This window comes from Magnolia sinica, chromosome 4 (assembly GCF_029962835.1).
Source record: "Magnolia sinica isolate HGM2019 chromosome 4, MsV1, whole genome shotgun sequence".
NCBI classification, from domain to species: domain Eukaryota; kingdom Viridiplantae; phylum Streptophyta; class Magnoliopsida; order Magnoliales; family Magnoliaceae; genus Magnolia; species Magnolia sinica.
The window spans coordinates 21,885,074-21,911,028 of NC_080576.1; the positions used below are offsets into that span (position 1 = coordinate 21,885,074).

General features: G+C 40.0%; 1 protein-coding gene across 2 annotated transcripts in view; it reads left to right on the plus strand.

The window, feature by feature from the left end:
- Positions 1-11,282: 11,282 nt before the first annotated feature.
- Positions 11,283-25,955, plus strand: part of LOC131242744 (uncharacterized) — a 34,318-nt gene continuing 19,645 nt past the window's right edge. Inside the window, exons 1-4 of one of the 2 annotated variants that reach the window (XR_009169711.1) lie at positions 11,283-11,560; positions 24,946-25,056; positions 25,642-25,728; positions 25,833-25,886. Coding sequence is in view for 1 of the 2 variants with exons in the window: in XM_058241582.1 (XP_058097565.1) it covers positions 11,414-11,560; positions 24,946-25,056; positions 25,642-25,728; positions 25,833-25,886 (399 nt within the window). In the remaining variant the exon portion in view is untranslated. The remainder of the gene's footprint in view (positions 11,561-24,945; positions 25,057-25,641; positions 25,729-25,832; positions 25,887-25,955) is intronic. The other variant, XM_058241582.1, reaches the window with a different exon arrangement.

Consider the following 25,955-nt stretch of genomic DNA (forward strand, 5'->3'; position numbering starts at 1 on the left):
ATTGATAATGTAACGCCTCGGATTTCAGGGGCTGAGTAGATGCTTGACTCTCAAATTCTTAGGTGTCACTTATATCTTGTGGAAACGAATGATTTGAGTTTATTTACTTGGTGTATGAGCACTCGAGAAATTAAATGGATCATACAATATACATTGAAGTAAACATAGCTTAAATTTAAAGTACGACTAACAAAATGATACGTATACGTTCGGTGTACGGGACCATGTCCCAGCAAAATACATATAGTCCAAAAAATACAAAGTGTCCCTGCCCTAAGGCCCCTTCGCTGGCCCTAGGGCAGCCTATAGCGACCCGCTCAGCAGCTGAAAATACGAGAGCTCCTCTTCTAAGTCTATGGACGCCTCGTCCAACTCGTCGGACTCTACAATACCTGCATCTAAAATAGGGTTTGGTTGGTGTTTTAAAACACCGTTCCAGAGTGGGAGTGAGTAATCAACTCAGTGGTTCCATTAGCATCAAGTTACATAAGCTATCAAATTCACGTGCACAACTAATGAAAAACAATTTAAGTATACGGTCCCTAGATACTTTTGTTAATGCACATGCATGATATTGGATATGATGCATGCCCTCACCATCCAACACTCCCTCAAGGGACTCCATCTATACATTCACATATGACCAACACTCCATCAATGCGACCTTGACTGCCGAGTCGCCAGCCTAACTAATGCAATACGATAGTTATCAGGTTAGCTGAATGTTTAGTTATGTCCGTTCGTTCAGCAAGATTGGGGAAACTAAGGTACTCCCACGAAATCAATACCCTAATCCGATCGCGAGGCCCAAGGCAGCCATAGCGGCCTCATGCTTGCGATCCTTTATCTGTCTGGGTTCGTCACTCCCAGTTGAACTCATACAAAAGGCACGTTTGTAAACTGGGTTGCCGCGGTCACTATGAGGAGGCTCGTCACCTCAGCGTAGGCCGACAGCTTGAGCATAGTGTCTCATACCACCATGCTCGGCTCACGAGACTTATGGATTATATCATAGTAGTTGTAAGTGGGCGTTCCAAGAGCATAGGGTGTCTCATGTTCAAACAGGCGTGATCATACATGGTGAACACACATGGTCGACCAACTAGTGGACTAATTCAGCTAACTCAGGCAAACTACAACGCAACCGGCATTGGGTGCTAGCATTCCATGTAGTCCAACTACTGTCGACTGTCTGTCTTCAACCTAATCGGTCGGATTGGCTCAGGGCAGCTGATCCAGCAAAACTGCCCCTCGTGATTTTTTCTGATTTGCTAGCCAACCCAATTACCAATAGACTAAAACTCTATAGTATGCCACGATCAATTTTATCCAGGAATAGGCAACCAAACTCATCTGTAATTCAGGGCGTGATCATACATGGTGAACACACATGGTCGGCCAACTAGTGGACTAATTCAGCTAACTTAGGTAAACTACAACGTAACCGACATTGGGTGCAAGCATTCCATGCAGTCCAACTACTGTCGATTGTCTGTCTTCAGCCTAATTGGTCGGATTGGCTCAGGGCAGCTGATCCAGCAGAGCTGCCCTCATGATTTTTTCTGATTTGTTAGTCAACCCAATTACCAATAGACTAAAACTCTATAGTATGCCACAATCAATTTTATCCAGGAATAGGCAACCAAACTCATCTATAATTCAGGATATTCTGTTTGATATGGGCAAACAATTAGGCATACGGTGCATTATTCAATCATCATACAATTTACAACAACCAGATAATTACGCACATGTATCAAGGGGAAAATGTGGAGCATATGGGCATGAAAATTTTAATAAAAAACAGTTTATTCTAGCATGTAATCAATGATAAACTATTTTAGGTAAAATTCACAATCTTTGGAGGATATTACATATAAGAATTACTCATTGTTTAGCATGCAATTTTAATTTTCACTACACAATCATTAATTGTGACATAAGTTTGATAATTAACAACATAAAGGTGATGGTCTACACCTAGGGGAAATCTTACGATTCTCTTGTTCCGCACTTAGGATACCGACTAAGCAATTGGTGGATTGACGCCCTGTGTTGAATAAGTTAGCTTGTAAGGGCGCATGTGACAGCCCGCAAAACTCAATTTCAAAAGAGGGTTAAGGGATTACCTCTTTATCATTGTTGGACCGCTCTCTACAGTGGGGCATGGTTGCTAGCTAGAGCTGGGCACAAACCGACCCTATCCGAACCTAACCGAAGGCTTGGATCGGTGCGGTTCGAGTTGGATCAGTCAGATCCAACCATTCATCGGATCGAGTTCAGATCGTGGTCAATCCGGACCGATTCGATTCGATCTAGAGTGATTCTTATGAATATTTATCACATACATTTATCTTATGAATAAGTTGGATGACAAATAAACATCACTGGGGCCTTATAAAATTTTCAATGGTGGAAATCAATACTTTTACTTTTTCCTGCGGTATGGTCTACTTGAGCTTTGGATATGCATCAATTTTAGGTTCAACCACTAAAATGATCTAGAAAAATGAATGGACGGCATGGACAAACCACATGCATTCACGATGGGCCCCAATAGAGTTTACTAAGTACGATAAGAGCCCATTGACACAATGCAATTTCCTGCATAGCATGTCAACACAACTAGTATAGATACATGTCGTGTAAAGATGAGCAAAGACGCGCTTCGAGCTCCGAGTTGTACAAACGGTTCAAATGAGATCAAAATTACATGGGCCCCACAATGATGTATTTATCATATTCATGTCGTTTATCCATTTTTCGTGATCATTTTAGAGCATTTGAAAAAAAAAATGAATCATATCTAAAGCTCAAATGGACTACATTGAAAATAGCAACGAGGATAATGATTTTCACTATTAAAAAATTCGTAGGGTCCACCATAACATTTATTTTCCATATAATCTGTTAATAAGGTTAAAAATACATGGATGAAGAGGAAAAACAAATTTCATATTAATCCGAAACTTTTGTGATCTCCAAAAGGGTTTCAATGGTAAACGTTCAATCCCCTGCTTTTTTTGCAATGTGGTCCAATTGATCTTTAGATTTGTCTTATTTTTTGGCTCAAGCCTTAAAACGAACTCTACAAATGGATGGACGGTTTGGATATAACATATATCTCATAGTTTGACCCACAGACCCAACCCGATCCAACTCGATTTCCCTGACCGAGTTGGACTCGGTTCGGGTTAGGCCAACTGCGCATCGGATCAGTTCAAGTCAGATGTCCTGAACTCGGTCCCAGATCGGATCGAGTTTGGGTCAGCCCATGTAGATTTCAGACTGAATCAAGTTTGACCCAATTCGATCCGACTCAGTCCGATCCCCAGCTCTATTGCTGGCTCCGACGGGGGTAACGGTAGTATGAAAATCTCCCAAATCAGCTACCTAAAGAGCTCCCACCTTCTCTTCTCCCCTCTCCCTTACTCTTTTGCAATTAGAAATTTGAATGGGAGTGAGAGAGTGAAATTTTTGCCTTAAATAGGTTAGATTTTATGTCTAAATGGCCTTGGGGGCCTTTTCCTAACATGTATGCCCCTAGTGGGTTGGATTTTGGCCCACTGGGCTCCTTTAAGGGCCCATTGGCTCATTTGCGCTGTGAGGCAAGTGCCCCATTGTAGGATGAGCGATCAGTCCAATTTTGGTGAAGATGGATGCCTTGATCGACCGCGGGGACCCTACTTGTGATTGACGGCTATCAGTATTCAATCAGGGTTGTAGTCATACGGATATGAGTAGAGAAATATCTTTGACTCATACCTTAAATTTAGTCATAATTTACCGATCGGAAAGCCATAATTTTGTGAAAGAATGAGATGTTCATTTTTCTTAAGTTTCAGGTTTTAACCTTGGGTATTTGTGCATTTATAGTACTCGGCCTCTAGCCCAAGTTACGAAGTTCTGGTATTATCTTAATTCACCACCCGTGATGGACGTGAAGCCCAGTGAAACAGACATTATTCAATACTTTCAAAACTAGTAGCCTACTAACGAGCGATATAGACTTCGTTTGGATAATCAAGGCATTTCTTGAATGAATTAGATATCAAGATTTCTTGTGTGCAATAATTAGGGTTTGGATTAACTACATTAATAGTGTGACTTATTCGCAATTAGCGAAAATGGCGATTCGATCATTATTAGTCTAGACCGTTGGTTCTCAGGCTAAATGAGTAATTTGGTTGATTTAGTTTATTAATTAAGATCTGACCCATAGTTGTCTCGACTTTACGTATGTATTTAACTTAGTTGTAGTCGTCTTGATTATTCAGTGATAGGTCAGCTAGATTTGAGCCCTATGTGAACAGATGTTGAGGGTCAAATATTGCATATCAGACCCAGTTATTACATGGATTTACAAGCATGATACCGTTTAATAGCCTGATTTAATCGTGTTTGTGATGCAGAGTGTATTTACAAGCATGAACTGAAAAAGGGTGCTTAAACCATGGATTTAACGCTCTGATGACACCCAAGGCAAGGGACGGACTTCAGGGGACCAAGATTGATGGAATTACACACCAGGGATCCAAGGAAATCAAGCCATTCACGTTAAAGAGGCCCGAAAATGGTAAAAAATGCAAGATCACATAGTTCTCGCCATCTGATTGGCTCAAAACTTCATGCATGGCTTGAGGGCCATAAATTAACCGTACATATCAAATTTCAGCACTCGGATCACTATGGAAGTACCCCAACTGACAGATCAGCCCATAAACCGTTGATTTTGGGCCCACCGGATATCTAGAACTATCTCAACTTTGGTCTCGGCGGTTTAAATAAGATGAGGAAACAAATGGATGGATCGGATCTTGCATATACATTACAGTGGGCCCCGTATATACAGCGTGTGTACATACGTGCCGACGTTGACCCGCACCTTCTTCCTAAAATGGCAACTGCCTTATAACGCTGTTGAAACGGAGGGACGCTGTCCGTTTTTGCGGACGCTAGTGGGCCCCACACATTGTCCCAGTGGACAATCCAAACCGTCCATCGTGTAGAGGGCCTCGACTACTACAAAACCTTGCTGAACTTTTGGATCCATGCAAGCACACGTGCGCGATATGGAGGCCACAAACAGGCGGTCCTGCGACGTTCAAAATGATTTTTGGGGTGATTTCTTCTCTAGGCCGCGTCAATGGACGTTCAAAACCACCCATTCTTGACTGAAATTTCGTCCTGAACCTAATGAACGGGGTGGATTTCCTCGAAAATACCTCTGTGGGGCCCACCAATCATGTCAGCGCCGGACGTGCGAAAGGCTACGCACGTCCGTGAAATCTGACTTTCCAGGCAGTTGTGGCCCACCATCTTTGATCATATGGCAGATCTGAACCGTCCATCGTGTAGGCCAGCCAAAATACTTCCAAGAAACGCTGATTTTATAGAAATAATGCAAGGAACGCGAGAGTTATGAAGCCCCGAACTTGGCTGCGAAAAGGCTTTCGCTGCGCGTGCGATAGCTTCCCAAATCCGATTTCCACCACTCCAAAAGCTATAAAAAGAGTTCCAAACGTGGAGAAGAGGGTGTGCTTGAATAGGGGACGTCAGATAGAGAAAGAGAGGCGGAGAGAGAAGTGTTTAGAATTTTTATGTATTTTTTCTTTATTTTTCTTCTTTTTCCTATGATTATGTTAGGCTAAATCTCTTAGCTAGGGCTAAGAGGTGAAGCTTGTGGCGTGATGGGAGCTTCTACAGGTTTGATTTGAACTGAACTGATTGACTCTGTTTGATTTAAGAAATTCTTTTAGTCATTAATGGTTTGTTATGATTTAAATTACAGTAGATCTGTGATGACTTGAATAATTCCTTTCCTTTTATTTTGATGTTCGGAAACCCTATTGTTCGCCATCGTCTCATAAACATGGTTGGATGATGAAATCATTCCTAACACTCATACATCTTTTAGTTGGTTATAGATTGGTCTAAGTTCTGTTGTTTACCTTGTCTCTTAAGCATGGATTTGTGATGGAATCATACCTAATTCTTATACCTTTCAACAGATCATGAGGCTAAAATCGATGCTTAAGTGATTGGGCGGATTCGTTGGCTTCTTATGGTTAATTAATTGAATTTGTGCCATTCTTTATTGGTATCACCTACATATAGGCTCAACTCGAGCATCAAGGGCCAGTAAGTGACGACATATGCTAGTTTATATATATAGGAATTTTAGCGATCCAAAATAGCGAAAATTCGGGACGTTACAAGTAATCACACCTAATCCCCCATGACGGATTTCGCAAGCGACCCACCATTACCCAGCTTAGTACCCGTCCGTGCTAGAAAAAGCTATGTGGACCTACCATGTTGTGTTTGTTATATACATGCAGGTCATCCATTTTTACGGATCATATTAAGGCATAAGCTCAAAAATAAAGCAAATCCAAATCTCAAGTGAACTACACCATAAGAAACAAATGTGATTGAATGCCCACCGTTAAACTTTTCCCGAGGTCACAAAAGCTTTGGATCAAGCTAATTACCTATTCAACAGGCTGGAAGGCAAATAAGCATTATAGTGGGCCCTATGAAGCTTTTAATGGTGAGCATTCAATTACTATTATTTATTGTGTTGCAGTGCACCTTAGATTTAGATTTGTTATATTTTTCAGGTTCAAAATGAGTAGGCAAAGTGGATGGATGGTGCGGATAAGACATGTGCATTGGGTGTAAGAGCTCTTAGAACGGTGATGAGTATGTGGGTATGGGAGGTGTGTCACTACCCAAGGGGAGGCACTTAGTGGGCTAGTCCCTGACTGCAGACGCACCTTCATGTCTTTGTTGTATATCCACTCCCATCCCAAAAAATGAAGCACATACAACTCTCAAGTGGACCACAACACCGGAAACAGTGGTCGTTGACTATTAAAAACTATGTCAATTTTCTATTAAGCTGATATTTGTGTTTTCTCTTTGTCCAAGTCTATGTGGGCTTACCAACTAGTTAGATGGCAAATAAAATTCACCATTGGCTTTGGAAATTTTTTAATAGAGGGCATCTAGTGACCATTGTTTCCCTTGGTGTGGTCTACTTGAGATTTGAATCTATTTCATTTTTTGGAAAAGTGCTCTAAAATGATCTATCAAAATTGATGGACAGGGTGAATATACAACACATACATCAAGGTGGGCCCGTTGTCAAGGACTCACACCCTGAGTTGTTACCTCGCCTAGCTAATCCCACCCAAGTCCGAGTGGACACGGACTCAGTAATGACCCCTCGGTGTTATGGCCCCTACCATAACGTCTCTCCCCATCCATTTTACCAGCTCATTTCAGGGCATGAGCCCATAAATGAAGATCTAAATCTTAGGTGGATCACACATGAGAAATGTTGATGTTGAGATCTGATCATCCCTATTAGACTGTCGTGTACCTACAAGACCAAGTGACAATGGGGGACCTTAGTTGTGGCCGGGGACCTTCTTTTGCATAAGTCAAAATAGCACGCTCTGGGTCTGGTCGAATTAGGGTAATCGTGCATACCTTCTACTGTAGGTAGGGTTTTTATTTATAGCCTCTTCGAGACCTGTTCCATATATGGTAATAAGTTTGCCATGTAGGTACATATCACACAAGGGATCTTTCATTATGTATATGGCGCTTACTTTGGCATGATTCTCGGCAAATATCTTGGGGAAGTAATCATTTCTGTATACGAAAGAGATATCTCCTAGTGGTCGGCATTCGAGGAGGTCGTGGTGAATAGCCGAGCCCAACTTCTGAGTCATATTGGTTGAGGTCCTGCAAACTGAGCTTAATTGATGACTGTGATCGGGATCGAGTTTTGAGGTTAAGGCCTCTAGTCATGGTCAGGTCAATATTTATAGTTGTTCATAGGTCGGGAATAGTGGGATGTCAGCTAAGCGATTGAGGCCATCGCTTATAGTTGGTGCTCGAGTTAGCTGTGGAGGTTGTGCTCATAGTTGAGGCCGAACTCTTGCCCAACCTCCTTATCCGAGTTGTCTTCTTTGTCATCTCTATCTCATTCTAGTTTTTGGTTAGTCCAATTTTACCCCCGTAACAGAAAACACTGGTGATTGAACGCCCAACATTAAACACTTCAAGGCCCATCAGAATGTTTAATTGCCATCCAAAATGTTATTTAAGTCACACACACCTTGATGAACGGAAAACACGAATATAAGCTCGATCCAAATCGTTTGTCCCTTAAGAAGTTTTTATAATAGTGATGATTGAACACCCCCTGTTAAAAACTTCTTGGGGCTGAAAAGGTATTGGATCAAGATGATATTTGTGTTTTTCCCTTCGTCCATGTTTATGTGATCTAATCAGCATGTTTGATGGCACATTACAGTGGACCATGTGAAGTTTTTGAAATTGCGTGAGGTGGTGGTAGTGCACTCGGGTTATGTGTGTGGAAGCTTGGTGGAACAAATGAATTAATGGTTATGTCCAATAAAAAGGTAATTAGAATCGATTAAAAGATTTCAAATAAAATCCAATTGCCTAATTAAATAATTTACCAATTGAAGCTAAGTAAAGCAAATAACGTTGAGGCTTTCAAGTCAAGAGTGGATCCAACCACAAACTACACATGATAGACCATACACGATATTCCAATGAAGCAATTAGTATATAAATGATGGTAAAATTGCATGTGTTTTATAAGTTAAGTGCCTAGCATACAATCCAAATTAAGCATTCATATGAATTGACTAATCAAACACACAAACACGAATTCAACATGTACGTAAATTCACAATCGCAAAACACAAACATATATAATGGTTTGGTTTCCTTACTCCACTCCAAGCAAACACACTCTCCTTGAGTGTACCGGTCTTCACTATTGGAGTTTTTAAATTAGGTTCGCTTCTAACACATACAAGCATACACTCTTGTCAGAGGTCTACACAGTGACTCGTCAAGCATACACTCCAATCGGAGACTCCCGCAAGAGACTTTAGTTGATTTTCTATTGGCTAACCAACGATAACGGTCATAATCCAATGACCCGTGTTTACTCCCGCTGGAGACTCCCACAAAGACTAACATGTACGCATATGTGTCTAATGAATTCGGCCCTACACTAGAAACTATGTCATATACAATAACCTGTCCAGTTTGGGTTAAAAACTCTTACCCTCGATCATACGGAAGGAAAGGGAGTATGTGGACCAACACTTAACAACTTATTTGTCGAATCAAGCCACGTTAATATGCCTTCTTATGTTGTAGCCTAAAAGCTCTTTCATGCTTGAATTTGCTCCTATTTTATTCTCCCGAATGTTGATGCTGATGCTTGTTAATGCTTCAACTTCGAGTCGTTTACCTTGCATATGATGTGCCAATCAAGTGACCGGGGCAGGGGAGGTTGGGTGAATCTCCTACATCACATGAGAGTGTTGCAATTCATAAGAGATTCACCTATATGGGTCTTTTGTAGAGTTTAGACAATGATTCTACTGTAGGCATAGTGTCTAGTCTCAAAAATGGTGAGACTTCATCCACGTCTTCGAATAGGAGCATGAAATGTTCATTAGAGTGAAGAATCACATGAAGAGTGGTATGAAACTCTTTAGATGGAGGTTTATGATGTGCAATATGAGTGTAAAAATACTCAGCCTTTATTTGTACAAAAAAAACCCATCAAAAAGCCCAAATACCAAATACTTTATATATATGGATCAAGTTCCAACGATAAGAAAAATGGCAGATATTGGCCAGTTCGATGGGATTGAGTTTATAGAATTTCAAAATAAAATGTTGATGGAGAGATATGATGCTTCTACCTAATGTCATAGAGTGGTCTTTGATGCCATCGAACAATCTTCAATGCCATCGAGCAGCTTATTCGATTTCATCGGGTAGGATCTCGATGCCATTGAGCAACTTGGGTGTACAGGTTAATGCTTGTTGGGCAGTTATAAGTTTCCTACTCGACACCATTGAGTGAATCTTCGATGCCATCGAGACCCATCGACACTCTGTCGATGAGATCGATGACCACTCGAAAATTGCGGTTTTTGACATATGATTTCACAATAGCTTTGCATATCTTTTGGCTTTATTTATTATGTTCCAGTCGAGCTTATAATGCTAATGTATGATCAAACGAAGTTTATATATTTAAAGCATGATCATCTAGAGGTTAGTGGTTGTTTTGGATTGAGGTTAAAGTCATCATGACACCTCATATACATGTTATTCATTTATTTGATGCTCAAATCTTAACGTGTTCTTGGTATTCAACTTTCAAGGGCTCAACTGATTCCCTAATACACTAATGCACGTGATTAACAAATAAAGTACACAAATAAGTGCATTATCGTATTTCAATGGTAACATCCAATCACTATTATTTCTCGCAGTGTGGTCCACTTGAGATTTGGAACTTCCTAATTTTGGGCCCATGCCCTAAAATGAGATGGAAAATGGATGGCTAGAGTGGATAAAACACATGTATCACGGTGGGGTTTATGGAGCATTGACCAATACCGGCACTAGAGGGGTGACTACCAAATTTGAGTCCCCCAAGCTTCCACTGTTGTAAAGGGTGTTTGGATGCTTGTAAAATTCTTTAGTTACAAAGCAATTAAAGGCAAACAAATTACAAGAGTTGTTTAGATAGCTACTTTTGCTTGTAAAGACTTTACAACACAAACATAGGGCAACTTTTAGTTATATTTCAGAACTTAACCATGTAAAAAGCTATCATTCATTATACAAGTAAAGTCTCACTGGCTAAAAGTCACGATATGTGATAGAATACACCAATTAATATACGTTTATGATGTGTGAGGTTTATGATGTGTGAGGCACATTATAATGCTAATGGTACATCCAATGTATCCATCATGTACTTCTCTTGATGCTTTTTTATAATGAAAAGAAAATGAAAAATTAATTATCATCAAACAATTTTTATGATTATTAAATGGACCACACAAGATTGAAGGATGAAATGTCCATAGTTAAAAACTTTCAAATTACACGCGGTGCTCATTGTGATCAGTGGAGGACATCCAATCCGTCGACTGCACACTCTGATGTCTCTTAGGGCAAAAAAAAGGTCATATTTTACGTGATTTGTAAATTTTGACCGTATTTATTTTCTGGAGTTATATGTGATATGAATATTTTCTTTGTACATAATTTATTATAAATAATATATTTGCAAATAAATTATCCCTTAAAATCAAATAAAATAATATGTGAACGTGTGAAAATTTACGCCAAACTCTTTTAACATGTGAAGTGTTTACAACTTAAAACCGTACATCATCCAAACGACCCCTAACGATCAATGTGCTTTCCTACTCTATGCGTCTATCCTACATATAAACCTCTCCTTTCCAACTTCTAATTGGACATCTGAAACCTCACTCTACGATTCTCTTTCTTTTTCATTCCCGATTTATCCGCTGCAATCTTGACGATGATCGGCGTGGAAGACTCAAAGACGCTGCTCTCGCTACTCAATGCGGATGAACGCCCGTTGGAAGAAATCGCCGCGGAATTCAGCTCCAAATTCCCGCGCGAAATCCACTTCAACGCCTGCTGCTCCCTCGCCACCCTCTCAGAGGTAAGCTATCAAATCTCCACGTTCCCCCGTTTCTTATTCTCGAACCTTCCATTTTCTTCGAGTTCTTGGAGCCTTTATCTAGGGTTTTGGGATCCATGCTCCAGGTACAAGAATTAGGGTTTTCTGATGCGTTTCTAGGATTTGTGATGTATGAAATGGGTTTTTGATGCTGCTTCAAATTCTTCTGAGCGTGCATGATTTTAAAATTATTATTTTTTAAATATTTAATTTTATTATATCATGCTAGAGTTTTCTTTGGTAGCAAGAGTATGCAAGTGCAATAGTACAAAAAAAGTCAAATTGGATTTGAATTTGTTTCCGTGGTCGAATACAGGTTATGAACTGCATTTTCAGTCCGCCGTTTCTAATAATATGTGTTCGGAATTCTTTTTCTTTCAATTCTTGAGGCTGTTTTGACTAGTTATTCAATCTTGGAGGGTCTATGGAAACATGTTTTGGAATTCTCATGTTGGCGTTGAAGATGATTTTCATATGCCTGAATCTGTGAATTTTGTGGAAAGTTTGTTGGTTTTGAACTTTGTGTTGATTTGAATGGGAGGCATGGCATCATACACAATCATGGGTTGTGTGGCACTTTAATGATTTTGCAGCTACATTGTGGTATGGGGATTGCAGAATTGATGTCAGTCAATTTTGGAGTAAAGAAATGCACTCCCGATGGCAATTCCTCCATCTCAAGCGGCAGATGCTTTTCTTAAGTATAAGTACTGATTTCATTCAAACAGAGGGACAAATAAGGATGCTCAAATAAGGACATTTGCAAGCTTCGGACACATGAGATGGAAAACAATATGGTCTAACACCTCAACCCCATTAAAGTCATCGAAACCAGTAGGAGGATACATCACCATCATCATCATTTCAAGCCTTATCCCTATTCACTGGGGTCAGCTACATGAATCCTGTTCTGCCATTCCACTCTAACAAGGGCCATAACATTAGTTAGACCATAGATCATCAAGTCTTTTCTTAGTGCATCTACTTACGTCCTTTTGGGCCTTCCCCCTGCCCTTTAGAGCCTTCAACTTGTACTAGCTCACTACTAACCGGGACAATTCTTGATTTATGTCGTACATGACCAAACCATCTAAGTCTATATTCCCTCATCTTATTACCCATTGGTGTTACTCCTAGGTTCCTCAGAATGCATTATTTTTCTATTCTATCCTTCGTTGTCTTGCCACTCATCCATCTCAACATCCTTATTTCAGCTATAGTCATCCTATAAACATCTTGCTCCTTAACTGCCCAACATTCTATCTCGTAAAGCATGGCCGGTCTTGTAGCTTTGCTATAAAATTTCCCTTTCAATTTTGAGTGATGCACAACAATCACACAAAACTCCAGAGTCAAATAGCTGTTTCTTCCACCTAGCTTGAATCCTATGGGCAACATTTTTCTCAAACTCTCTGCTCTCATGAATTATTTACCCAAGATATCAAAAGTGATAATTTTGGGAAACTTCTTGATGAACAATCTTAACTAATTCCTCGTTTCCACTTTGTTGTTACCAAAATTGTACTCCATATACCAACATGAGAATACTTAAAAAAAAGAAAATGCTTCCAGTAACTAAAATGCCCCATGAGACGATGCACCCGTTAATTCTTTCTTAAACATACCAACCGTTCCACCTATGTACAGAACATTTTGGTTTGTGGGTCTCTTTCCATAACAACTGCGAATTTAACCTTGGCATAATTCTTAGATGGAAACTACCAGAATATACTATTATGGATTACGAGCAGGGCAAGGATTGTTTTTGAAGGATCCTCAAAATCCAAATTGGTCACTACTCATAACATACAATCATGTTAAAAATTTAAAATACTTACCTAACAATATCACAAGTTGAATTTGTTGTCTAGTTGGCATGATTTGCAACAATTTCTAAAAATTGATAACTCCAGAGTTAAACAATCCTAGTAAAATTGGATTCAATTATTGGGAAGGGAAGATCCCTTATCGTTACCCTTCTTTGAGGATTTGAGTATCTGACTCAAGTGGCAATTTCGTAGTTCATAGGAGGGAATGTGCAACTGGGTCCTAAGCCCGACCGATTTGATTATCCCAGTTAACATTGTCTAAAGCACAATTTGAGAGGAAAACTCCCAAGTTGTGCTTCCCTTGAATGAATGACAAAATGATATGTTCTCTTTTCCTTTCAGTGCATGACGCATATTTTTTTGAAATTTGACATCATTGTGCCGAAAATGGTATTTGTATTTGCTTTGAGGTTTGTGGTCCAACAAAAAACAATAATTTTAGGACTTAGGGTGGATCGCCTTGTATGAGCAACCCTTCCCTATTCCTCCACGCGAATAATTCAACCTTTTCTTTTATGGATAACCATTTTTTTAAATATCGTTATCGTGTAATGTATCACACCCTTGGGATACGGATACATATCGGTTAGCGCATGGGATATATCGTTTGTATTGCGTAATGTATCGCTGTTGTTGGGAAACATGGGAACATTGGAAAATTGGTCGGTTTTTTCAATGAAACTTTAGGGGTTGTTGAGAAGGACATCAATACACACTTAGAAATCAAAACATTACAAAAAAAAAGGGTGCAGATAATAGGGGTTTCCTTTGTATGGGGTCCTAATATATGCGCTTACCAATTGAACCGACGCAAGTATATTTAAAGTCTATTCATATAATTCATAAACGTTAGAAGACATGTATGGAAACACAAGCAATACATTCAAAAGCAAAAAAAGAATCACTAGATCCGGTTACATACATGTTTAATTTTGTGTTTGGATACAAAGATTACAACTGATTTGCGAGAAATTGAGAAATTTTGATTTTTTTTAATTTTCCGCAACTTGACCCATCTCCACCAAATCTTGAAATTGAAGTTCCAAATCTATGATTTTTCATGGAAAACATGAAGAATCATAGATTTGTAACCATTTGACACTGGTTTAATGTGATTTACAACAAAAACATGGAACGAAAATTGAAAATGCTCACTAGATTGAATAGGTGGGATATATCGGCACTACCTGTGCGTTTCGTATCGCATAGGTGGGATACAAGATATATCGTGGGATATATCGGCTGATATCATCGATATTTAAAACACTGTGGATAACAAAGAATTGCTTAAGAAAACTAAAGAGGGAACGAGTCGCCAATACAAAGGAACTTGCATTAATTTCTTCTTTCGGTAGGACATCATAACTATAATTAACATCTCTATTCACATGTGCAAATAAATGTTTACCAAAATTTGAGAGAAAAGCTCCAGGTTGCACTTGCCATTAGATAATGAATGAGAAAATGATTCATTCGATATCTTTCCTGGTGCATAGCACATATGTTCCGAGTTTTGATGTCTTCATGCTGAAAATGATCTTCCTAAGTAAATGCTTTAGGGGTTGTTTGGATGCCTGTAAAATACTTAAGTTGTAATATGATTACAGGTAATCTGGTGTAAAGTGTTTATAGCCGATCTTGTTTGGCTTTAAGCTATAATCTGTCTACAGGAGGCAAACAATTGTCTGTGTTTGGATAACTTGTAAATTGTTTACAACTTATAGTTGGGTATTCACACATAATAGAGCTTGAAATGATAAATCCTTTAAAAATCGTCAAATGACATATGAAGTCTTCATTTAAGATGGAGCATTGGGATAAGCCCAACTCAATAAAGCTTATAGTTGATCCTTATACTAAACCAATCATTTGGTGGGCCATAAAAGTGGGCTCACTAATTCAAATTCCCTTTTGTAATAAGAAACTATTGAATATAAACAATTAACTATTAATTCACACGTGCATGTAGTATAAGACGTGTATAGTGTGCTCCACATGTATAATGGCTCCTACATATGCTGGCCATGTGTACATGGCCATGCATGTATACAAAGAGTGGTACAAAGATGGATTACAAAGCGGGCCATGCATGATACATGATTACATATGCAACGGGACCATGGATGGATGACCCCACATGTACAGTGGGCTAGATCATGACTATTAATTCCTTGAACATAGATGGATGATACACATAAAGAGGATTGCAGTGGCCCAACGTGTATAGTGGGCTTGTGTACAATGGGCCATAAATGCACAATGGTCTATATCACTGAACCATGGATCTGGCTATTGGAAGAAGGGGAGGGTGGGAATCTTGAAGCCACAATTCTCCCTGCATAGAAAAATTTCAAAAAATAGATCTGTTGCATGTAATTTCTTTACCGGTAATATGAGACATGCCATTTTGCCATGTTTCAGATTACAGCTTTATTACAACTTGTAATCCCATTACAAGCAAATGCACTCATCCAAACAACCAATGTAATCCTATTACTTGTAATCCGATTACTACTTAAGGAATTTATAGGCATCCAAACGACCCCTTAGGGTTGCATACTTGCAGCAAAAAGAACAATTATACGACTTGGCCAAACCACTTCTTGTGAGCACCCTTCTTTACCCCCTCCCTATGAATAATTCAAATAATAGAACAGGAATTGTTTTTAGAACCCTTTCTTTTATGGATAATAAATAATTTATTAATAAAACTAAAGAGGGAAAGAGTCCCCAATATAAACTCATGATCGCTTCCCTCTTTTACTAGAACTTCATAGATATAATTAGCATCCCTATCCACACAGGGAAACAAGCATTTAGCACGGCTACAAGATCACGAATCTCATATAATATAAAGGGAAGCCTCCACGACTCTTGGAAAGGAGAACTAGTCGAAAAAATAAAATTTATAAAATCTCCTCCAACCAAAATTGGCCTGGAAAATTATGGGAGAGAGTTTCTAACACTTCCTATAAAGCTTCTGCTTTAGCTTTGTTAGCCTCACCCTAACCCATAGGACCTGTGAAGGATATATGGAAGGCCCCAGAGGCATCCCCGAGGACACCCCAACACCACATTTTCCTGGTTTCCAACCATCAAAATTTAATATTCCACAACCCAAGGGAGGTAAATTCCATTGTGCCTTGACTTTGGAAGAAGCTGACTCACTGTTGATTGCATTAGCCTGATATCTAGGCAAATTTGAAGAATGGATGAACTATAACTCGTACTTGAGCAATGCTTACTTGATGAGGCTACTTTTCGCCCTTTCCACGATTTTCTTCAAGGGACTAGTTGTCAAAGGAAATATCAATCTACACAGCAGATTTACAGCTTTACAGATTTACAGATTTACAGATTTACAGCAGATTTACAGCTAATATCTACAGCAGATTTACAGCTAATAGCAGATTTACAGCTAATATCTACAGCTTTGACTGATATGACAGTTATACAGATTTATTCCTTCCTTAATTAGGATATATTAGCTGTACAGTATATTTAGATAGATGTATATATGGTAGGGGCTGAAGATCAGCTTGTATTTCTTCCCTAAATAGCTTGTAATCTACCTATATAATGGGCAATTGTCAATGAAGAAAGGCAGACTTTTTCAAAAGGACTCTAAACTGTCATGGTATCAGAGCTATAGCTCTAAATTTCCATTTGTCTCGTGCTCTCAAGTTTCTTAGTCTCGGTTATTCTTGTTCTAGTTCTGTTGACCTCATGTCTTCCGATAAGTCTGATGTTTCTTTGATTCGTTTCAATGGCAAGAACTACTCTGCTTGGGCGTTTCATTTCAGGATTTTCGTCAAAGGTAAGGAGCCGTGGGGACATGTTGATGGCAGTAACCTAGCTCCTGATAAAGACAAAGACAAAGACCGACACGCCAAGTGGGAAGTCAAGGACGCACAAGTTATGGCATGGATTTTGGGATCCGTTGAACCCAACATCATCTTGAACCTTCGATCTTCTCAGATTGCAGCTCAGATGTGGACATACCTGAAGAAGGTCTACAGTCAACAAAACACTGCTCGTCGTTTCCAGCTTGAACATGAATTGGCCACTCTCCAACAGGATAGTCTTTCTATCTCCGATTTTTACTCTAGATTCACTAATCTTTGGGCTGAATACACTGATATAGTTTATGCTGACTTACCATCCGAAGGTCTTAGTTCTGTTCAATCTGTCCATGAAACTACTCAGAGGGATCAATTTCTAATGAAACTAAGGTCTGAATTTGAAGGCACCAGATCCAATCTTATGAACCGAGAATCTGTCCCCTCCTTGGATACATGCCTAAATGATCTTCTTCACGAGGAACAACGCCTTCTCACTCAAACCACCATGGAACAACGACGATCTACATCTGTTCCTGTAGCCTATGCAACACAAGGCAGGCCACGAAGCAGGGATATGAGCACTGTTCAGTGCTTCTGTTGCAAGGGATTTGGTCATTATGCTGCAAACTGTCCCCGAAAATTCTGCAACTATTGCAAAAAGGATGGCCATATCATCAAGGAATGCCCAACTCGACCCCCCAAGAAATCGGAGACAACATATACTGTCTCAGTTGGCTCTTCTAGTGCGGGTAGTTTGGTGAATACAACACAAAGTGCTCCTGCTCCTGCTCCCGTTTCAGTCCAACCCGTGACCCCTGACATGATTCAACAAATGATCATTTCGGCATTTTCAGCTTTAAGACTCTCAGGTAAACCCTTCACTACATCATCTCCTTGGTACTTTGATTCCGGGGCTTCCTATCATATGACAAACAATGCTGCTTCTCTTACCAATGTAAACAAATATTTTGGAAATCTCAAAATTCATACTGCTGATGGCAATCATTTACCTATCACGGCCACTGGTGATGTTTCCTCCTCTCTCACTGATGTCTTCGTATCTCCCGGTCTTACCACCAATCTTGTGTCTGTCGGTCAGTTAGTTGATAATGATTGTAAAGTAGAGTTTTCTAAATCTGGTTGTGTTGTGCAGGATCAACAGTCAGGGCGGATGATCGCGAGGGGGCCTAAAGTGGGACGTCTTTTTCCTCTTCAATTTCCTTTGTCTTCTTTTTCTTTGCCTTTTGTCGCTTGTAATTCTGCTCATGTTGATTACCGAGCGTGGCATAAACGTCTCGGACATCCAAACTCTAATGTACTTCATGCTTTATTGAAATCTAGTTTTCTTGGGAATAATGAAACACCATCTCTTAGTGTTGTTCAGTTTGATTGCAATTCTTGCAGACTTGGCAAAAGTAAAACTCTACCCTTTCCTTTTCACACACCGCATGTTGTCAAACCTTTTGATCTGATACATAGTGATGTGTGGGGTATGGCACCAGTCACTTCGCATGCTAATTACAAATACTTTGTCACTTTTATTGACGACTATAGTCGTTTCACATGGATTTATTTCCTTCATTCCAAAGACGAAGTATTTTCTGTTTTTAAGATTTTTCATGCATATATTCAGACACAATTTTCGGCCCATGTCAAAATCCTTCGTTCTGACAATGGGGGTGAGTATATGTCTCATTTGTTTCAGGACTTCCTACAGAATCATGGCATCATCTCTCAACGGTCTTGCCCTTCGACACCTCAACAAAATGGAGTGGCTGAAAGGAAGAACCGTCACCTTCTTGATGTGGTTCGCACTCTTCTGTTAGAATCTTCCACGCCCTCTCGATTTTGGTGTGAAGCTCTTTCCACTGCTGTCCATTTAATAGATTGCCTTCTCCCACATTGAACCATGACTCACCTTTCACCAGGTTATTTGGTCACCCTCCAACTTATTCTAACCTTCGTACCTTTGGTTGTGTCTGTTATGTTCATCTTCCTGCACATGAACGCACAAAACTTACGGCTCAGTCAATTAAATGTGCTTTTCTAGGATATTCAGTACAGCAGAAAGGTTTTCTTTGCTATGATCCAAATCTGTGTCGCATTCGAGTTTCTAGAAATGTGATTTTTTTCGAAAATCAATATTTCTTTTCTACCCATCAGGATCATGTTTCTCCTTCATTTTCTGTTTTGCCTATGTTTCCTAACTCTCTTGCAGATCCAGTCCCTTCTAAACCTCTTCCAGTGTATCGACGACGTTCCACCGCCACTTCCCACCAACCTTCAGCACCTCCTGAGCCCCCTCAAGCTTCTTCCCCGACTGCTGCTCCTGTTTCAGCACCTGCACCTCCCTCTCTCCGACTCAGTACTCGGGTTCGTAGACCCCCAGATAGGTTTGGTTTCTCTTCTCCTTCATCCTTCACGGCCACTTTGTCGTCTATTTCTCTTCCTTCATCTTATAAACAGGCAATGGAGCATGAGTGTTGGCGAAAAGCAATTGAAACCGAACTTCTCGCACTTGAAGAAAACCAAACATGGGATGTTGTTCCATGTCCCTCCTCCGTGAAACCCCTTGGCAGTAAGTTCGTGTTTTCTATCAAGCTTAATTCCGATGGGTCCATAGATCGTTACAAAGCTCGGTTAGTGGCACTTGGCAACAAACAAGAATATGGTCTCGACTATGATGAGACCTTTGCACCGGTCGCCAAAATGACCACTGTCCGAACTATACTCGCTCTTGCTGCATCCCAATCCTGGCCCTTACATCAAATGGATGTTAAGAATGCATTTCTCCACGGTGATCTCAAGGAAGACGTTTACTTGAAACTTCCCTCTGGTATGCCCACTTCCTCACCTACTGATGTTTGCAAACTGAAACGTTCTTTGTATGGTTTGAAGCAGGCACCAAGAGTATGGTTTGAGAAGTTTCGATCTACTTTGCTTAGTTTTTCTTTCACTCAAAGTCAGTATGACTCCTCTCCTTTTCTACAAAGGACATCCACAGGTATCGTCGTCCTCCTTGTTTATGTGGACGATATCGCCATCACTGGCTCTGACTTGGAGGCAATCTCTGCGGTTCAGACTTTGTTGAATTCTACATTTCACATGAAAGATCTTGGCCAGCTCACCTATTTCTTGGGTTTAGAGGTGCATCATCAGCCGCACGGTCTCCTCTTGCATCAGCACAAGTATAGTCAAGATCTGGTTCAGCTAGCCGGTCTCACCAACGCTACTTGGGTTGACACCCCCATGGAACTTAATGTGAAATATCAACGTGACGAAGGGAAGCTTCTTGAGGATCCTACTACCTATCGGAAGTTGGTTGGTAGTCTTATCTATCTAACCATTACCCGACCAGACATCTCTTATGCTGTTCATACCGTCAGCAAATTCATGCAAGCACCGAGGCATCTCCATCTATCTGCAGTCCGCCGCATAATTCGCTACATTCTTGGGACACCTACTCGTGGCTTATTCTTCCCTTCCGGTTCTTCACTTCAGCTACAAGCCTATAGTGACGCTGACTGGGCTGGCTGCCCAGACACCAGGAAATCTACTACCGGCTGGTGTATGTTTCTTGGTGATGCCCTTATCTCTTGGAAATGCAAGAAGCAGGACCACGTCTCCAAATCATCTACTGAGGCCGAGTACCGAGCCATGTCTGCAGCATGCTCCGAGATCATTTGGCTGCGTGGTCTCCTCACAGAGCTCAGTTTCATTCCCGTACATCCTACTCCACTCCATGCTGACAACACTAGTGCCATCCAAATTGCCGCAAACCCAGTCTATCACGAACGCACCAAGCACATCGAGGTTGACTGTCACTCAATCAGGGAAGCCTATGATCATCAAGTCATCACTCTTCCACATATCTCCACAACTTTGCAGATCGCCGATATCTTCACAAAATCCATGCCACGTCAGCGCCATCATTTTCTCGTTAGCAAATTGCTGCTTGTCGATTTACCAGCATCAATTTGAGGGGGGATGTCAAAGGAAATATCAATCTACACAGCAGATTTACAGCTTTACAGATTTACAGATTTACAGCTTTACAGATTTACAGATTTACAGATTTACAGCTAATATCTACAGCAGATTTACAGCTAATAGCAGATTTACAGCTAATATCTACAGCTTTGACTGATATGACAGTTATACAGATTTATTCCTTCCTTAATTAGGATATATTAGCTGTACAGTATATTTAGATAGATGTATATATGGTAGGGGCTGAAGATCAGCTTGTATTTCTTCCCTAAATAGCTTGTAATCTACCTATATAATGGGCAATTGTCAATGAAGAAAGGCAAACTTTTTCAAAAGGACTCTAAACTGTCACTAGTAACTTTGTTTAAGTTATAGTCAGTGTTTTGAATAGCGTCCGTAGCTAGCTACACGACGCTACATAGTGTTAGCAAAATAGCGTAAATCTCTTGTAGCATACATTTCGGGGGTCATAGTGTACGTGTAGTGTATGTAGTGTCATAGCATACGCGTAGCGTTTGTAGCTTATGCTATGTTTTTTTAAAATTATAAATGATAATTGTATTTTATATTTTGTACTTAATAGACTCAAACTGTGGGATTTTAATTTCTTTTCATACTTGTGACTTGTGGTTTCAATTAGACATTATTAATTAAAGTGGTTTGCTTATAAAGTTGTTGATGTGATAATGATTTGATTTGGTTTATATATGTGGATTGGCTTTTGATAAATGATAATTAATTTGTTTGAACATGCTTAAAAAATAGAAGTATCATGTAGCTTATGCTACGCTACTTACGCCACTCGCTATAGCGGGCTGAATGCTATGCAACATGCTGCTGCTATTTAAAACACTGGTTCCAATCATTCATTTCCTTCCAAATTTCTCAACAAGTAGTGAAAGGAAGCATTCTCCATAGAGTTCTCCCCTTTTCCTTGAATGGACAGGAGCCCTAACCTTCAAAAAGATGTCTCAGCTTTTCATCAAAAACCAATTGCATATTGATGAGATTGGGCAAGGGTAGGGCTGACCTGTTGAGCTTTCATCTTTTAGGCCTGGTTCACGCTGGGTCAAGCTTGAGTCAGTGTAAGTGGGCCAGTATTAGGCCCAAGGGCCAGGTCTGGGCCTAAAATTCACACGTGTTTATTAATCAGGCCGAGTTCGGGGCTGTGTATAAAAGCCTGTTGGACGGACCCGTTTAGGGTTTCAAAGGGTATTTTTATAATTTAGCACATATATGATAATACTTTCATTTATAGCCCTTGAAAGCCTTCTCTGCTCAAATGGTTATGATAATCAAATAGGTGCTATTTTGATTATGGGCCCTCCTACAGTGTGGAAAATTAATCACATGGGTGCGAGTATTCACCGCATCTTCGAAAATGACACTAGCTCATCCTCCAATCATGATCGATGCATGTTAGGCAGTGCAGACCATCCAAAAAGCTTGCCCCAGTATGGATGGACCACTATGTGACGTAGGACAGCCCTAATTTTGATGCATGCTCATGGAAATAATTAAACAGCGGAAATAAAAGGAATAAATGATCTAAAATTCTAACAATAATCATCATAACTGAGAAAATCATAAAGGAAACATGCAATGGAGCGGGCCATCACTACAACCATGGAGTATGGAATTCAATTACTACTTAGGTTGGATCCGGCGAGGGATGAGACCTCCCGATCTTGCATGGTCACACCCAATCGATCAATGAAGATCACTAGTCCGAAGAACCAAGAAGTTTCTCGGATTAGGGATTTGAGAATTTGGGGATTTAGGGTTTAGATCGGTTCTCAAGATTTTGATCGAAGAGGACTTAGCCAAAACAAAAAAATAGAAGAAAGAAAGTTATTACCTTGAGGAAGTTGGAGGGGCACAAGAAGAAATTAGAAGAAGAAGATCAAGGGGAGAGAAGAAGCACCATTAGAGAGAAGAGAGGAAGGAGGCAACCAAAGGGTTTGCTTTTCATTCATCAATAGTTGAAATTCGTGTTTAGGGCTTTACCCCACTTAAATAAGCAAATAAAGACATAAAATTACTAAAATACCCCTAGAATAAGCAAATAAAGATATAAGATTACTAAAAGACCCTTAATTAAGTCAAAAAATGCACAAATAACATAAGTATGGGAAATTTTGTGCGCTCGGTCTTCTTTCTCCAATCTTCCTTCACATGTGTCTTCCCTAAGTGGGGTCTTCTATATGTCCAATCACATGTGAAAGGTCTTCAGCTCCTCAATATTCGCCTATCCACAAGGACGGCACTTGTGGTTGGCGCTTTCTTCGTTGGTACACCTTGAATGCACCTGTGTCCGCATCACTATGTATCATTCGTGTACACATGGATGGAACACCTGATAGTAGGACCATCCCAGTGCTTTTTGGGCTGGCTCGGGCCTGGGATAATCATCTCTGGCTGGGCTGGGACCTGTCTATTTCAGCTCAATATGGGGCTCAGGCCAGGCTTGAGCTTAGGTTTTACTTTGTGGGTTGGGCCTGAACAGACCTCTGCATGACCCAGGCAGGCCCGTTGACTGTCTTGACAGTCCCAATAAAGACATTCCAAATTGACAAGGTAATCCCATAACAAAGTAATATGTGGTGGACATTCTTCTTCCTTCTTGCACATGAGGCACACATTTGGACGGTGATGGTTGCTACTTAGAAGGTGGTCAGGAATGGAAATTTTATCTGCTATGGGAGTCTACTTTGCGAGGGAATTTGAATCCCACATTGAAGTGCCGAAGGTTGACACATCTTTACCTGCAAGAGCTTAAAGAAAGATCTGAAGAGAACTTGCTTTTTGCATTATATTTCCAGAGTCTAGTGTCATCCTTGAAACTAGGAATATGTAACTCTTCTAGAAAACAACTCTGCACAGTCTTCATGTTCCTCATCGTTAAGGTCTATTTGGAACACAATGCCTCATGCCACTCCTTCCCCAAAACATTTGTAGCAGTCTCGTATAAGATTCTCTTTGTAGTTCACTACCTTGTCCTTGTGGAGTCTTGAATTTAGAACCGAATGACTTTTTGCACACCCACACATCATCCACTTATTCGAATCACTTGTTAACCTGTCTCCTTCTCTACAAGGAACCAACTTCATGAAACAACACATCGGAAGAAGGCTTCCACACAAAAACTCCTCCCATATCCTGACTTTGTTTTGTTCTTTTTTACTTTACTCCCATTCTCTACCTAACGCCTAATCTCTATACTGAATCACTTATTTTCACTAGACATGCCACCCTCCATGCACCATATCCACACACCTGGATACACCTCTAGATTTATATCCATCGTCTTTGACCTTATACCAAGTCCCAATCACTTCACAAAACTTTATGCTCTTTTCTGAGCATCCATAACCACTTGCCTTAGAGAGCAGCTATCCTCTCAATTCTGAACCTCTATCCTCTGTATCTTCTGGGATTGCACAGGTCTTCCTATTTACTTTACTGGTATTTGTAACCACACTGATCGGGCATTGAATAAAGGGGCATAAAATTTAGCAGAAGGCCATTCCAAGAAGAAGAAAAAGAAGAAGAAGAAGAGAAAACAAATAAAATAAAATGCAGTGGAAGGTTTGCTGTTGTTCAGTTTGGATGGTCATTTTGTTCACATTTTGAGTTGCTTGATAATGCTTTCTCACATGAAAGATATTGTGGCTTTTCAATTAATTAATTTGTTTTTCGTTCCCAGGATAAAAAGATGCTCAAACCCGGGCAGCGTTTGGTTGCATTCGCTCTTCTCCATCAAGCTTATTCAAAGCAGCAATCATCTTCAAACCCATTTGTCTCTGTTCTTATAAATGTAAGCACGATGGTTTTCATCACAGTCTAGAATTTTGATTTTTCAGCTTTTCTTTGGTAAGATGGATACATGTTTCAATGTTGGACATGTATATGAGGTTGCCAATGTGGATTTTATAATTAGAAGATCTGTTCCTTTAAAAAAAATATAGCCAAAGAAAAAAAAATATATGGATTTGCGTGGATACGTGTTGATTTAAGATTTTAGCAGCTAAATATTATGTAAATTGGTGCATTCTTCTTTTTGCTGTTATTTGGGCTATGTGGGCTGAAAGAAACAACCGTTGCTTTAGGAATCAGGCTGCGTTGCGGGCGGCGGTCTTCTCTAGGGTCCTCGTACTTTTCAGGGATTTGGCTCCTTGATTCAGGGTGGTTTTGTTCTGGGTTGGGGTGTCTGTTTTTTTTTTTTTTTTGGTCTTAGTTTTTTCTATTTCTCTTTTCCTGTTCCTGTTGCTGGGCTGTTTTGGCGGTCTTAATAAAGTTTCTTGTCTTTCAAAAATAAATAAATAAATACATTATGTAAATTGCTTGAAAATTTGCCACAAGGTTCAACCTTTTGTTCATTTTGATGTGTGGCATTTTACAGGCAGCATGCGATGATACAGCTGAAAAAACTGAAAGGGCATTTATTCATCAATTGTTAGGGACTGCCAGTTCCAGCACTAGTAAAGAGGTCTGACAGTTACTCTTTTGCTAATTTATCTTCCCAGATTTTGATTGTTTTGGATCTTCCTGTCTCACAATTTAGACTTGTTAACGTGGTCCTCATCCATGCAGATTCTAAAACAGTCTGCTGTAGATTTCATCAAAGGATTTGATCCTTCGTCACATGTGAGTTTATACATATTGCTTCTGATAGAAGTAAAGTGGTTGTTCTGTGCTGAGGATCTGAACTTACAC